Source organism: Ischnura elegans, chromosome X (genome assembly GCF_921293095.1).
Source record: "Ischnura elegans chromosome X, ioIscEleg1.1, whole genome shotgun sequence".
Classification (NCBI taxonomy): domain Eukaryota; kingdom Metazoa; phylum Arthropoda; class Insecta; order Odonata; family Coenagrionidae; genus Ischnura; species Ischnura elegans.
Genome location: NC_060259.1, coordinates 53,064,563 through 53,078,502, shown reverse-complemented (window position 1 = coordinate 53,078,502; position 13,940 = coordinate 53,064,563). Strand labels below are relative to the sequence as shown.

Genomic DNA, 13,940 nt, shown 5'->3' with positions numbered 1-13,940 from the left:
GCATCTTCAGGTATATTTATTTGTGTGTAATTATTTTACGCGTTGTTATTATCACTTTATGTGTAGCTAATACAGGAGGTATCAATTTGCGGTATTGAGAATTTCGTCATCATCAGCGTTAGTATTCCCGATCATTTAAGCCATTGAAATAATCCTAATCCTTCCCCTATAATTATTTATAGCATTAGTGATATAATTAGCATTATTGATAAAATTAATGCTCAACGTTATTAATCCTTCACCACTAAAATTGTGTTTGCGTATCATGTGCTGCTAGATGTGAAATAGCGGTTAAGGTAGGCGTATGTGGAGGCCGGAATAACCTTTATATCCACAGATACTTCTCTCCTAATATGATTTAACCACCACAAAATAGAACATCTCTGTGCCAGTCACTCTTAACGTGTGTGCTCAGTCTTCATTCACACTCCCGTCAGCCCTATCGGATATCGATCTCGTTGATTTTCGATTTGGAAGGTACCTCTTGAGCCATTTTCGGAAATAACTCCTGATAGACGTTTCGGTGTTCAAACCCTAAGATATTAAATTCTGAAGGCGTCTCGTTAATTGAATTGGCATTTGCTATCGCGTTCGGTGAACCAGGTCTTCGTTTCAGAAAATATTTGGGGCACATCCTCATCTCTATTAGGTGTAAAAAAAGGTCTCGGTTCTCTCTGACTCCCTTGATTCTTTTTTCTGTCGCTGTTTGGAGAAGAAGGTGAGGTTTTCTCAAGGGATGTGGAGAAAGTTTGCCCATCGATCTGAACCTCACCCTAATTACTGTAGAGCTATTGGGACAAGGGCCGAGAGCGTTGGCAGGTAAGCTCCGAGTCCACAGAAAGCTCAAGTCTTCATATATCCCATGGGTGTTTCGGAAGCTCGACTTAATATGTCCCTCTAAATATCACTGCTTTAGTTTCTCATTCTTAAATTCCAAATGCCGATGTACCGATCGCCTCATCAGAATAGAAATCATTTAGTGAACACGCTAATGAATAAAAAAAAATTGCTATTTCCACATGGTGATTTATTTTTTCCGACCATGATTTCATTACAGTGTATTTCAAGGTTGAAAATTTTTCGCTGTTACGAGACCATGGTCGGAAAATAAATCACCATGTGGAGATAGCAAAGTTTTTATTCCTTCAACTCCTACGATAAACTATTTCCACCAAGTCACGCTATTATTACATAAATTACACATTTATAAAATTGGTGGTCGGAGGCATGGCTTGGTGAAATTGCTTCATGTTAAATAAAAAACTGTGCAAATGTCACATGCGATTTTAGTAACAACTTGACGAACATCGGACCTGGCGACGTCGAATGGGGACGAAACTGGTTGTTACTGAAATCACATGTGAAATTTACAGTTTTGTATTTGGCATAGATTTAACATTTATTGGTTACTTAAATTCTGACCGTTTAGAATTATTGAAAACCATACCGATTTCGAGAAAATTCCAAACCAGTAAAATGTGTTACAACCAATTAGCTGTTTCATTGAGTGCAATTTTATGTTTTCTTTCCGCGAGTAACTACATTGTATTGACTAGTCTACCGCTGCAAGTGTTGATAAGCTCCTCTGAATAGTGATAAATCTCTCGCGTTGATGGCGAGGGAGATTTATTCCTTCGCTCTGCCCCTGATTCCGTAACTCTGGACCGCGCTTCAACCTCACGCAAGGTGATCATCGAATCGTAAGACTGCTAGTCCATAACTTTCGTGGTAATCCAACAACTAGTAATCGGGACACCGCTCTTCGGAATCGCATCTTTGAATCGCGTTACTTATATTCTTGTATCTTATTACTAAGAAATTACGCTTATTTAGGATAGGTGTATTTGAGTGGTCGATTTAAATAGCAAAAGAAGTTTACCCCGACATCAAGCTGTCGTTTAACTTATCGGAGGGTCGGGCTTTCTTTCTCAAAATAATGAAAACCTACTGAACTTAATATAGTCTTCTGCCTTTTTCCGATCTCTATGAAATTACGGATTCATTGGAGGCTAACACTGAGCAGGCGATGAAGAATGTTAAGGGGAAGAATTTAATAGGTGTTAAAAATAAAATCTGTTGACACAAGCATGATGAAGTGAAATATTTCCATATTGAAATAGATACTTGCAATTTTTCGTGATTATAACATTTATTACAACCTAGGTTTTAATGTTACTATATCATCTTTGGTTACATTGTTACTGCATCTACCTTAAAGATGCTGTAGTAATATAGAAACCTAGGTCGTAATAAATTTGATAATCGTGGAAAATTGCTAGTATTTATTTCGGTAGGTCTAAGATGATGAGCTAATTGGAGAAATAAGTGGAGGGCTACATCACACCAATCTTCTGATTGATGATTGTTATGATGATTCCAGTTTCTTGTGTTCTAAATAATTGACAAACGTATGTAACAAACAAGCACGAAAAATAAATCTGACAAAGATGTTTACAAAATTGGTAACGTCTTCCTTCGTATAGGTGCGCCTGATCCAAAGTATCCCTGACGATTACGTGAGATGCGGGGTCATGCACGAGGCGCGTGCCGGTTGCTCATCGTCCGCTTCTTCCCCTTGTGGCACACGCGAAGGGGGTCAGCCTTGAACCTGTCGCGTGCGCAGTCATCTTCCGGAAGGGTGACCCTTAATTGTAAACGAGGGGCGGAGACTTTCGCTTCGTGGCGAAAATAGATAGCGGAGCCGGAGAGCTTCCCACTCGATGCACAAAGCTGATGATTATCTGCTGCACTCTTAAAGAGAGCAGTTTCGGTATATAGTGGATTATCGATGCATAAATAAATGAGAGAAGAAAACAAAAAAGAAAACGAAAAAAATTATGTGAAGAAATTGCAATAAAAAAAATTTAAAAAGCACTTGAAATGAAAGAAAATTGAGGAATAATAAAAAATTGCAAAAATATACTAATTCTATGTATCAAAGGATTATAACTAATTTTACCGTTTAGTATTTAAGTTTCTGCTAGCACAAACGTATACTACCCGTATAACACAAACAGATGCGTGAAATAATGATCTTTTTTGTTAACTGGCTGGTTGTAGTAAACATGGTTTACCGGTACTGCGGTAACGCACTTACTGCGCGACAAATAATATGAGTGGAAGGAGACCTTCTAATGTACACAGTAAAATTTTCAAAATGTACCTCTTTCCACATAATTCGTACAACCTGAGTATAATAACAATTTTTTCGAAATCTGTCTGAAACAAATTTTTCTTTCGGATGATAGGCAGTGATTTTTCTTTAACTAATATACTCCTATTGTACTATAAATGTTATAAATCTTGAGATATAATACGCATGTACTTGCGTTTTTAGTTTTGCTTATCGCGAATCTTGCGAGTTTTAACGAGATGGAAACAATTGCTCGCAAAAGTTAACTTAAATCGCGACCAATTTGGTTGCTCTGATGTTGATTTGCTGATGATTGTCACGTGGTGAATGCACTTTGCGACGAAGCGAGCCACGAGTACAGCTTAAAGTCGTGAATGGTTTTCGAATTGAAGGCGTGAATTCCAAAACTGTACGGATTGAATGCAGCAAAGTTTTGCTACCAATCGCTTATTCTGTAAATATTCAATTTTACCAAACTCATTACTTCGCCGTATCCCAAATAATAGAAACGTAAAATACTGAGAGTGCATTAAAAACGGCACATTTCTGTCAGGCTCCAAGCATTAGAATTACATAAGTTCAGCGGCAGTAGGAGAGACTATTGAAGAGGATACTAACGAATAGTTCAATAGACGGGAAGAATTTAAAAGATTGATTAAAGCGGTAAAATAATTGCGCTTCTTCACGTAAGTAAATGTCACCGATGCACGGCCCCTTTAAAAGGGCTTGTCGTCTCAATTGCGTGGAATAATCATCACTATGAAATATCCATTCATAGATAATAGTAAAAAAAGAGCTCTAGTATCCTCGAAGGGGGCGTGGTAGCCTCCTGGGTAAGTTGCTTGTCCGCTGATCGAAGGGTGCCAGATTCAAATCCCGGGTGTAGCCTTCGGACAATCCCAAACATAAATCCTTGAAGTGCTAGCTGGCCCAGGGAAATGAACTGGCCCCTCTTCACTGTAGATGTTACGCACCTGTGTATTTATACGGGATGAGCTCTATCCTTGCCTGTCTAAGCCATGTTTCGGGCTAGGTCCGTAAGCGCGTGAGTATCCTTAAAGACGTGAAATTGACTGTGTCTCTTAAATGCCTACCAAGTACATTTTTGTCAGCGTCCATCTTCCGGGTAAACTTCGCGTCGGTTGACTTTTCGTGGAAACAGTTTCCTTCTAACTCCTGGTTACGTTCTTAGGCCGAGTTTCTTTTTTTCTTAACATTTTTCTCCCGCCTTTGTCATTATAAATACGCTTTAAAGGACTATAAATGAAAACCTATGCAGGAATATGTGCTTAAGCATCAATTCTTGGTAAAGGTTACATGACACATAATTTTAGTGATAAAGACGATGTCGTAAATATTTTTTGACGACCTGAGGACGTCTCCAAGACAGGGGACGAAAGTGTTGCCACAAAGAGTCAACCGCGACGACTGACGCGACGTATACCCGGAAGATGGACGCTTATACTAGACGTTACGGAAAGCTGTAGTATAATTTTACTCTAGTGTAGTTTTGGAGATAATGACTTCAACTGCCTTTAATTCTCCCTCCCTCCTCCTGAAAGCACGATGCTTGAGAGCGATCGAGCGATTGACTCACCAGGGGGCTCTTCTCTCCTGACGGCCGGAACTCCGTGACCACGTCGACGCACATGAGGCCGTCGCCGCCGCCGCCCGCCGAGGCGCCCGCCGCTGTGTCCGTCGCCACGCCGCTGCGGGGAATGCCGTGCGGTCCTCGGCGAGGGCTGTGGCGGGCGGCGGCGGGTGCGGGGGCGCGCATGCCTCGTGCCGCGCCGCCCCGCCATTGGCCCGCGCCGCCACCGCGCATCTTTCGACTCGCCTCCGCTCCGCGAGCAGACGCGACTGCCTCTTCCGACTTCGGGCTTCCCTTGAGCCCTGGCGGAGAGTGGTGGGGCGCGACCCTGCCCGCGAATGTTGCGCAAATGTGTGCGGGTCATGTTTGAGCGGTAGATTCCGATTACTCGGGACATATTAGGGAAAGCCATGCACTCGGAGAAAACTCTAAAGGCAGTTTTTACACGGGACACGGGGCATAATTGCTCAGGTTAGAACTGTTTAATCTCACAACAAGTGAAGAAGAACTGAACAAGTTTGTTTTTAATGAAGAAGTGCTATTTTTAACCGCTATAATCCAATTTTGTAATTTATTCCTCTCTATGCAACTATTCGTGAGTAAATATCCTCTTTAACGGTTTCTAGTACTGCTGCTGAAGTTATGTTCAGATATTCACATGCTTGGAGGTTGAGAGATGTGTATTTGTATTGTAGGTACACTCTCAGAATATAAATACAAACGATTATCGTATTTTTCAAAATTTGATGCGACTAATAGATAATAGAAATAAAATACATTTTTATCATCCAAATGTCTTCTTTTTAACATTTCGACGTCCGCATGTGTATATTTCAGGAATAATTCGAGTAAATGAGGCAGCGGCTTAATAGAGGAAAAATATACCGGTCCTGGTTTGTCCCGGTATCCCTGCATTCGCACTGTACTTCATTATGTGACATTATGTCGGTCATTCCGCCTCAATTCATCGAGCGATTGATTATTAGGGTCTCAACTTTTAGTGAAAATTTGTGGATGGATGTATAATTAACTGAAACTAAATGCCTCACGTCCGTTTTTCGAAAAAATGTGTGATTGATCATATGCAATTTATCTCACATTTTACCCATTAACCGTGTTTTAATTATCTTTTTGCTTATATATCTGTTTGTAATTACCGTAGTTTGATCATTGATATAGGTTTCATATAATAAGTAAGCTTTGCTTAATTACAATTGACATCGATTTTACGTAATTTCCTTATATTGTTATATTTTAATTTAAAAATATTTAATGAACTTTTCTCAAGTAATCCGTCTCTGAATTAGTACTTAACTTTGTTAAGCAATGTTCAACTTACGATTCCAAAAATTATTTATTTTTTAAATGTATGTAAGCCTTCACATTTTTCTTCCGCGAGCCACTACGGCTGAGTCATTAAGATAAGCATTAAAGAGTTGTAAATGAATACCTATGTATGGATACGTATGAAAGTATCAATTTCTCCAGGCTGTAGCAACATGGCGTAATTTTAGTGATGATGACGATGTCACCAATATTTTTTGTCTACCAAATATGCTATGGATAATGTTATTATGGGCACAAGCCAGGAAACAGAATAGTCCGAAGGGCAAAAATATTTTTCGCAGTAAAATAAACTCCAGTTCATGGGGACACTTTGGAGTCACAAAAATCTTTTCATCATGTTTAATTATAAAATCTAAATGTTGTATAGAAGAGTGAAGAATAGATGTTGGGAACAGAAACTATACGATCATGAATTAGTTTAAATGTGTATCGGATATAGGTAAAATGTTTAACTATATTTATTTTACCCTTTAACTCTGGAAGCCATTGACGAAACATTCATATCAGATTCAAGCCAATTCATTGGAACTTATCCCTTGAAACCCTTGGCAAAATCCACTTTGAAGAATGGGATAAAAATTTATACCAAATTTTTTGTCAAGATTACTCACGTCTCCTTTGTATTCTAAATGGCCACCCATAAATTATCAGGTGATCAAATATTCTTAATTAGCGTGTGTATGAAAATTTTGATTATTTCTGTCTTGTGTGCTCATATTATTTAGGTTTTGAGCTGCCTAATAAGTTTTTTGAGCGAATCTCGGATAGTTTATCGTTTATCCATCTTTAATCTGTCGATATTGGCGTTTTATTTATTAATTTATTTTTAATTAATATATAGAAATCTCAGCTACTTGTAATGTAAGCGTTGATACTTTAAATGTGGTGTTGGAAAACAATGGTGCAGAGTTTTTATTCATAATGTCATTAAATCTATTGTTTACATCCGCATGTTATCCTGGTGGCCGTGGTGGCCTGGCATAATAGAATTGATTGTGGACAACGTGACTGGCTGTCGCAATGTTGACTTTGTGGTGGGATATAAACGTGCACATATCCGATGCGATTCATGCCACATTGCACGCTTTGTTTTCGGCTTTCCGCCAGCGAGGAATTATGTTGGGAAAGCTTTCGTTTTTGTGTGGAGTTATTTCTCGAATACGCATTGCTTCAAAATGGATGTATTCATGTTTTTTCGTTCGAACGAGATTTATTTCTCTTAAATCTGTGGAAGAATTCGAGCTTGGTGCGGAATGTTGATATTTAATGACGGATGGAGAAGAATACAATTTGTACGTTAATATAAAAAATTATTTTATTTTTATTTTTAATTTCCGGAGTTTACTTTTATGACGGGAGGAAAAATGAGGTTAACACGGGAACGTGCAATTGTTCATTTCTAGGTGGAGGGGAGTCATACGCTCTGTATTCCCTGATTTGGATTAAATTGAATGCAGTGTGGAAATATACTTATGCGTCGGAAATGATGTTCGTGGTAATCTCATTTCTGTTGCGTTAATTTTTTAATCGATATTGATTGTATATTACTCATGGGCTATTTATTCCCGGCAACGCAAAGTTACTAGTGCTTGCCAATGTATTCAGGAGGTTAAATTAATCAGGTTAAATTGTTTAAAAGTTTTCGAGATGAATAATAAATCATTGCATGTTAGTTTGGGAACAGGAATTTGTACAAATTTTGTGAACAGAATTTGCAATTTCGGTTAGTTTTATTCTTGTAATTGTTTGATTTTGCAAAGTAAACATTTGCTCTTCGTACTAACTCTATGACGAGTGCTTTCATGGGAGAATTGATCTCTAATCTTCAATATCTCTTGGTTAAAGCGTACTATATAAGCGTACTTAGGATTATAAGTAGATACTATAGAATAAGTTCAACCGATACTGGCTCGATATAGTGGAAGTTCGACATCTTGAAATGAAAGGTAGTTGCAATTTTCCACAGATATTTAATGAGTACGACGCGTTTCGGCTCACAGAGTCATCATTTGGTACAAGACATCACAGTTCATGAGAATATAGATGTGAACTACCTTTTATCTCAATATTCAAGATACTATCGAAATTCATTCGTCGTATGGAAGCCTACTGAAGCATTTTTTCCATAGTCTCGTTAGACCTTGGCGATTTAGGAGTGAGGTACAGCCGTGAGTCATTGAATGACGGTAAGGAAAGCTATTGGAGTGCATGGAGTATTGCTTGTTAGGCGGCGAAAACCGGTCGGTGTTGACATTAATGCCCTATTTTTAATCAGTGGTTTCACTTATAGATATGCGCTGCAGCGTTGGAGGGTTGCTTTTGACCGTCGGGAGTAAATTTATGTCTGCCATTCATTGAAAATTGTTTTCGAATGGAAATGCGCTTCGTAGAACTCGTTCTTAGCATCTAGCATCGTACTCCAAAAGTGAAACTTTCATTTTCGTAACCAATGACGTAATAAGCAGGATTTAACGGACTAGTTCCTTGTTTTGGAGGAACCGAAGGTAGAGTTAGCTCGAGCCATCGTTTTCAAATCAAGGACGTAGCAGTAAAGAAGTGAGCGAGGTTTGAGAATACATGAATGCTGGTCTACAAATTTACGCTTGCATTCGAAGTAAATACGCCATTTGGAGTGTTCACAGCTCTGGTATGCCCAAGTGCTCGGTAGAGTCTGAACCCAACTGCTGTAGTGAGATCCGAGGTATTTTGCCGTAAATTTGAAATTATGTAGGCCGAGATTTTAGGGCAGGAGGCTCGAGTAACTTGCGTGGGCTTCTTCTTGGTTCGAGCCCAATAGTCTGGTTCTGGGTTAGCCAGTCCTTTTTAGTGAACATATGGAAGAGAGAATTTCGTCTACTGCGCAAGCGCCCTAGCGCTAAATGCCAGAATCGAGATCACGTGATGGTCTTTCCATTTTCTATAATAATAATCAAGTTGGGGTTTCAATGCTGATCTATGCTTTTGGTATATCGCAGCCACTTAGAGCTCTCCTCTGTAAATATTATTCTGCGAGGCTGCCGGTGGAAAGGGACAAGAGTTATATAGGCATACAGATTTGGCGTGCGATTCCCATTTCGTCGGACTGAAGGACTCAATATCTCCGAGAGTGTTCGGAAAACATATGAGTTAATATGAATTGTACATTTTAAGGGCCATTTTAGAGATGGAATATCTTCCATCCCTCGAAAATACGTGGAGTCTTGGTCCAATGTGCAGATGTAGAGAATCGCTCTTGTTTACCGGTGTGGGTGTGATATAAGGCAGAGGCAGTGGTGGTCTGTGGTGATTCGTGGCCCTCGGGGGATCGTGGTGGGGCCCATCGTACGCGGTACTCCCCGAGAAAATTTTTGGAATTCGCATGCCCAGATTTTGACGCTCTTAAAAACTAGGTGTGAGTTGTTAAATAAGAAAGAAATTTCGTAAGAAAAAAATACGAGGAAAAGTGAGAATTTCACAACTTAAAAAATTTAATGACGTTTTATGGTTCTATTGTATATTTAATGCATTTGCTAACCGGTTTTCGTCCGCGCCGCGGTGATTAATGCAATGCCATCTAAATTATTCCAATATTTTGTAGTTGTTTGTAATTGCAATGGATAGCATTGAAAAGTAATGAATTTGATAAATTCAGTCGTGTCAGGCGAAACATGATGGAATTCCTTCATGATGTATCAAAAAAGGAAAGACAATGGCAGGTTCCACAATTTATTAATTACTGCGACCGGTTTCGATTACATAGTATCATCATCAGGCATTGTCTTTCCTTTTTTGATACATAATGAATTTGATAGATCACCTGATCATTTGTATAAATTTCAGTGTATACTCCTAATTATATTTTATTTCCCCGTGAAACTTGGATCAATTTGTCTTACAGTGACACAAGTGGCGAGTTTTGTAAACTCATTTAAGTGCGCGGTGGTTGACAACACATTTAGAGGCCGACTTGAGGATCCTCTTTTGTAATATTCATTCTTGGGGCCTTTGGCGATTGCCGACCAGCCGACCTGTGCAGACCGCCCCTGTGCAGAGGTCCCGATGAAATCCGCAAACATTCCGGTGAGGGCAAGCCGCATTCCCCAGAGAGTGCTCAGCTTATTGCACTCCCTAGAGCGCAGAAATATTCGCGGGCCGCCGTTGCATTTGGCCGCTCACCCCGTGCAACCGCCTCAGATGGGACGACCGGGGCGCAGCGGAACGGCTCGCATGGTTGCTCTTCCAGGGCGGCTTCGGGTTGCTGGCGCATGGAATCCGGGCCGTGGTGATGTGGAGTGCGCCTTAGGTGGTGGATTCACTCTTATTTTTGAGGAAACATGAATTGGTATGCACCGATTTGCTGGCGACATAGTTGTCACACAGAGACAGGGAATGATTTGAAGAGGACTTTGATAAATACGGAAAGGAAAATGACGAGATATCAGCTGAAAATCAACGGAAATAAGGCTAAGCTAATAGTATGCAGCAAAAGAGAGGAGGTTGTGAGAAACATTTAACTAGGATAACAATAGCTTTGAGAGGTGAAAGAGTTATGTTTCCTAGGAAGCCGAATAACCAACGATGGAGGAAGGGAGAAAGAAGTAGTCAGTAGAATAGCGAAGGCGAAGAAAGCTTTTTGCAAAAACAAAAATTTTCTTAAAGCTGAGAATACAAGCATAGAAGTAAGGAAACAATTCATCAAATGCATGGAGCATATTTCTCTATGGGATCGAGGCTTTTACGTTATCAGCAGCAGAGAAGTCAAGGGTGGAAGCATTCGAAATGTGGTGCTGTCGGGGAATGATGAAGATATAGTTTACAGAATTTGTTTTCGCGTTTTCTCACTAATGCTGGTGTACTTGTAGGAAAGTTAAATGAAAAATGAATGCTAAACGCTACGTAGTAAAGTGTGATGCAGTAACTTAGGTCTCCGGTTGGACACGCTATCAATTTTAGCCATGTGTAGGAAACTGAATGCGGGGTCAAGGATTGTTGGCTTCGGGGAATACGCTATCGTCATTCGGGATTCTGTGGGCGCGCTATGCAACCTACACCTTCGCTCCATTTCTGTAGTGCGGACATTCCGCAGGTGAAAACTCAGTCGCCTCTACCCTGGACTTGAATTTGAATCCCCTGAATTTTTGGCGAGTCATATTAACTGCCTAAGATACCAAGACTTGGCAGCTTGTAAATAATTTTCTGTAAGAATTTATCAATGGCAGCTTGCAAAAATTCCTTCTATTTTTTAATGATGCGTTAATACGGCCCGCTTTGGGCCTGCTTCCTCATTGATTAATATCTTAAGAATTTATGTAATTTATTTAGAAGGTGTCCATATTTAAAATCCCCCATCTGCCCGCTACCCCTCATTTCTCTCGAAAAAATCTACCTTATTCTCCTTTTAAGAGCGTAAATTCTGCCAAGGGGGAATAATTTCCCTTGACCTGGGCTTAGCGATGACGAAACAGGAAAGTCCTAACATTGCCAGGGTAGAGCATCATTTTCAATGTTGAGTGGAAAGTTGGTTTGCTCTTCGATCAATTCACGATCCCCGTTCGAAAATGGATCTCATTGACATGATTCGCCTGGAAAACCTGACTTCCTTGTTCAGTGTTGCCACTCGACCGTGAATAAGCCGTGAATTTCGTCTACCGTGAAAAAAACCTGGAAATAGCCGTGAAATTCGTCGTAACACCTTAAAAACCTCACAAACTTGATTGTAGATCTACGATTGACGGATCAAAAGAAAAATCGATGTGTCGATAATATTTCAAGGTCAGTCACTCGCAGACACTGTTCAAGCATTTATCTGCACACGTATATATTCGAAGCGCAAATATTGGTCCGTGTGTCATGGCGGCACACACACCTAAGGCTTTGATTGGAAGACCTTTAACCAAAGTGATCGTTAACCCTGGCGAGAAATCAGACACACCTTCACTTCCCATTCATCCTTCATTTTCCCACTCACAACCTTTAGCCGGCCCTAAATTTTGCTAACGATAGGCGACGTCATAAGAGCACTTTCATTGCTGCGTTTGCATTCCTGGCGTTTATCGCATTCGCTATATTTTTAGTTAACGTGCGGCCAGTAATTTTTATGTGATCAATATTTCTTCCTAAAATGGCTTATCAACAGACCGTGAATTAGACGCAATTTAGACCGTGAAAACCTGGAAAAAACCGTGAGTTTCATAATTTAGTAAGAGTGGGAACCCTGTAGTTAGAATTCACCCCTGCACGTGTACTTTTGAGCTTTTTTCAAAGCAGCTTATCCTCTTCCACCACTCCAACAGCTCCCCAATAATCCCCTGAAAACATTAAGTACTTTAAAGGCCCAACGAGGATTAGCATGCAAGAAATATGAATTTCATACGAAGACGTAACGATGAGAAATGACGAGTGATGGCAGATTGGTAGTAAATTCTGCTATCATTGAAAGTTTTACGTTTTTTATCGATTTATCACAAAAGTATTTATTAAAAGAGACTACAATCATGATAAATTACCAAATTCAGTATTACATCTCCAAATCGCTATTATTTTCATGTTTTGGTAGGTATTTGGGTGGTTACTAGGATCCGTTATTCATTCGTTGTAGCTTTTTCATGCAGTATATCCACTGTAAAATGATAGCGTGTGCATACATATTTCCGGATGACGGGAAGCGCAGTATTTTAAAAGATACGCGATAAAAATATTTAAGGATAGTAGCATTATTGATGAAGAACACTAATTTTTCGCATTTTCTCGCTAATGCCGTGGAGACTTGTGTTTGTAAAATTTCTGTTCGGTCGCTGCTTCCGTGCGAATAACGAGGACCATTCTTTGCAGCTATTATTTATATTTAAAAAAACTGAAGCATGATAGAATAAAAAACTCATTAGTGTTAAAAGTAGTTTGCCTCGAAATCAAATGTAAATTATACAGTTTCCCATGACGACTGTAGGCATCAATTCTTCCCTTGGAATTTACTGAAAACTTAGTGCATCGGATGCGAAGATAGAATTTGTGGTTCTCTGCGGCGACGGTTTACGCTGTTGTTATATACCACAACTACTTTGTTAATGTTAACTACTGGCATGGGCCGTGTACTTAAGGGTGAATAGGTACTAAAATTGTTGAGATTGTGACGGCAAATGGGTGAGGTCAAGGAAGAGAACTAGGTGTATGGATGAGAGTAGTGTAGCCGGAGAACTGATCTGAGAGTTTTACATCAGTGTTGCTTGACTATTCTTACCGTTTAGAGAATTTTTTCTACTTATAGCACAGAAACTAGGCAGCGAATCAAAATAGAAAAATATCTTTTTCAAACAATCAAATGCGGCACTTTAAAAGTGGTGAGTTTTATTTATATATACGTGTGTAACTGAAATATATACATCCTTTGTATAACTTTGTATAACTATATGTTCGTATATAGTTATGTATAGGATTAATTCATTCATTCACACGACGCCTTAAGCGCAAACATACAAATAAATTCACAGGCAAGGAAAGAAAGGGGTAGGAACATATAATAGAAAAAGGACGAGGACAACAGTGCGGTGGTAGATGAAAAAAGCCAGAAAATCAGAGGGTAAAAATGCGGCCTGACTGGGTTATGTATAGGATGATGTAAATGCCTTTAGAAATATAAATATACTTAGAAATGCATGCAATTGGCGATCCCCATGGGTGATTTAAGAACAAATCGCAGTTTTGGCTAGGATAACTGGTATCATTGGAAAAAAAACCCTTAATGTCCATTCTATTGTCATAAAAATTTAGCTTTTTATTACACCGTGATGGTAATTAAAGATGCCAAATCAGAATTTATTCCCATTGAAAATCGGTGGTTCATGGGCCGAAGCGGTTTTTCTGAACAGGGTAATCAATCAAGCCTGACGTCTG

At 39.5% G+C, this 13,940-nt stretch overlaps 2 protein-coding genes across 4 annotated transcripts in view; one reads left to right on the top strand and one right to left on the bottom strand.

The window, feature by feature from the left end:
- The window catches only part of LOC124171759 (transmembrane protein 43 homolog), a 100,454-nt gene extending 95,387 nt beyond the window's left edge, over positions 1-5,067 (bottom strand). The window contains exon 1 of one of the 2 annotated variants that reach the window (XM_046551055.1): positions 4,731-5,067. In XM_046551055.1, coding sequence (XP_046407011.1) covers positions 4,731-4,958 — 228 coding nt within the window. In that variant the 5' untranslated portion in view covers positions 4,959-5,067. The remainder of the gene's footprint in view (positions 1-4,730) is intronic. The other variant, XM_046551054.1, reaches the window with a different exon arrangement.
- Positions 1-13,940, top strand: part of LOC124171757 (glucose-6-phosphate 1-dehydrogenase) — a 184,759-nt gene that overhangs the window by 83,838 nt on the left and 86,981 nt on the right. The gene's annotated exons all lie outside the window — the stretch shown is intronic.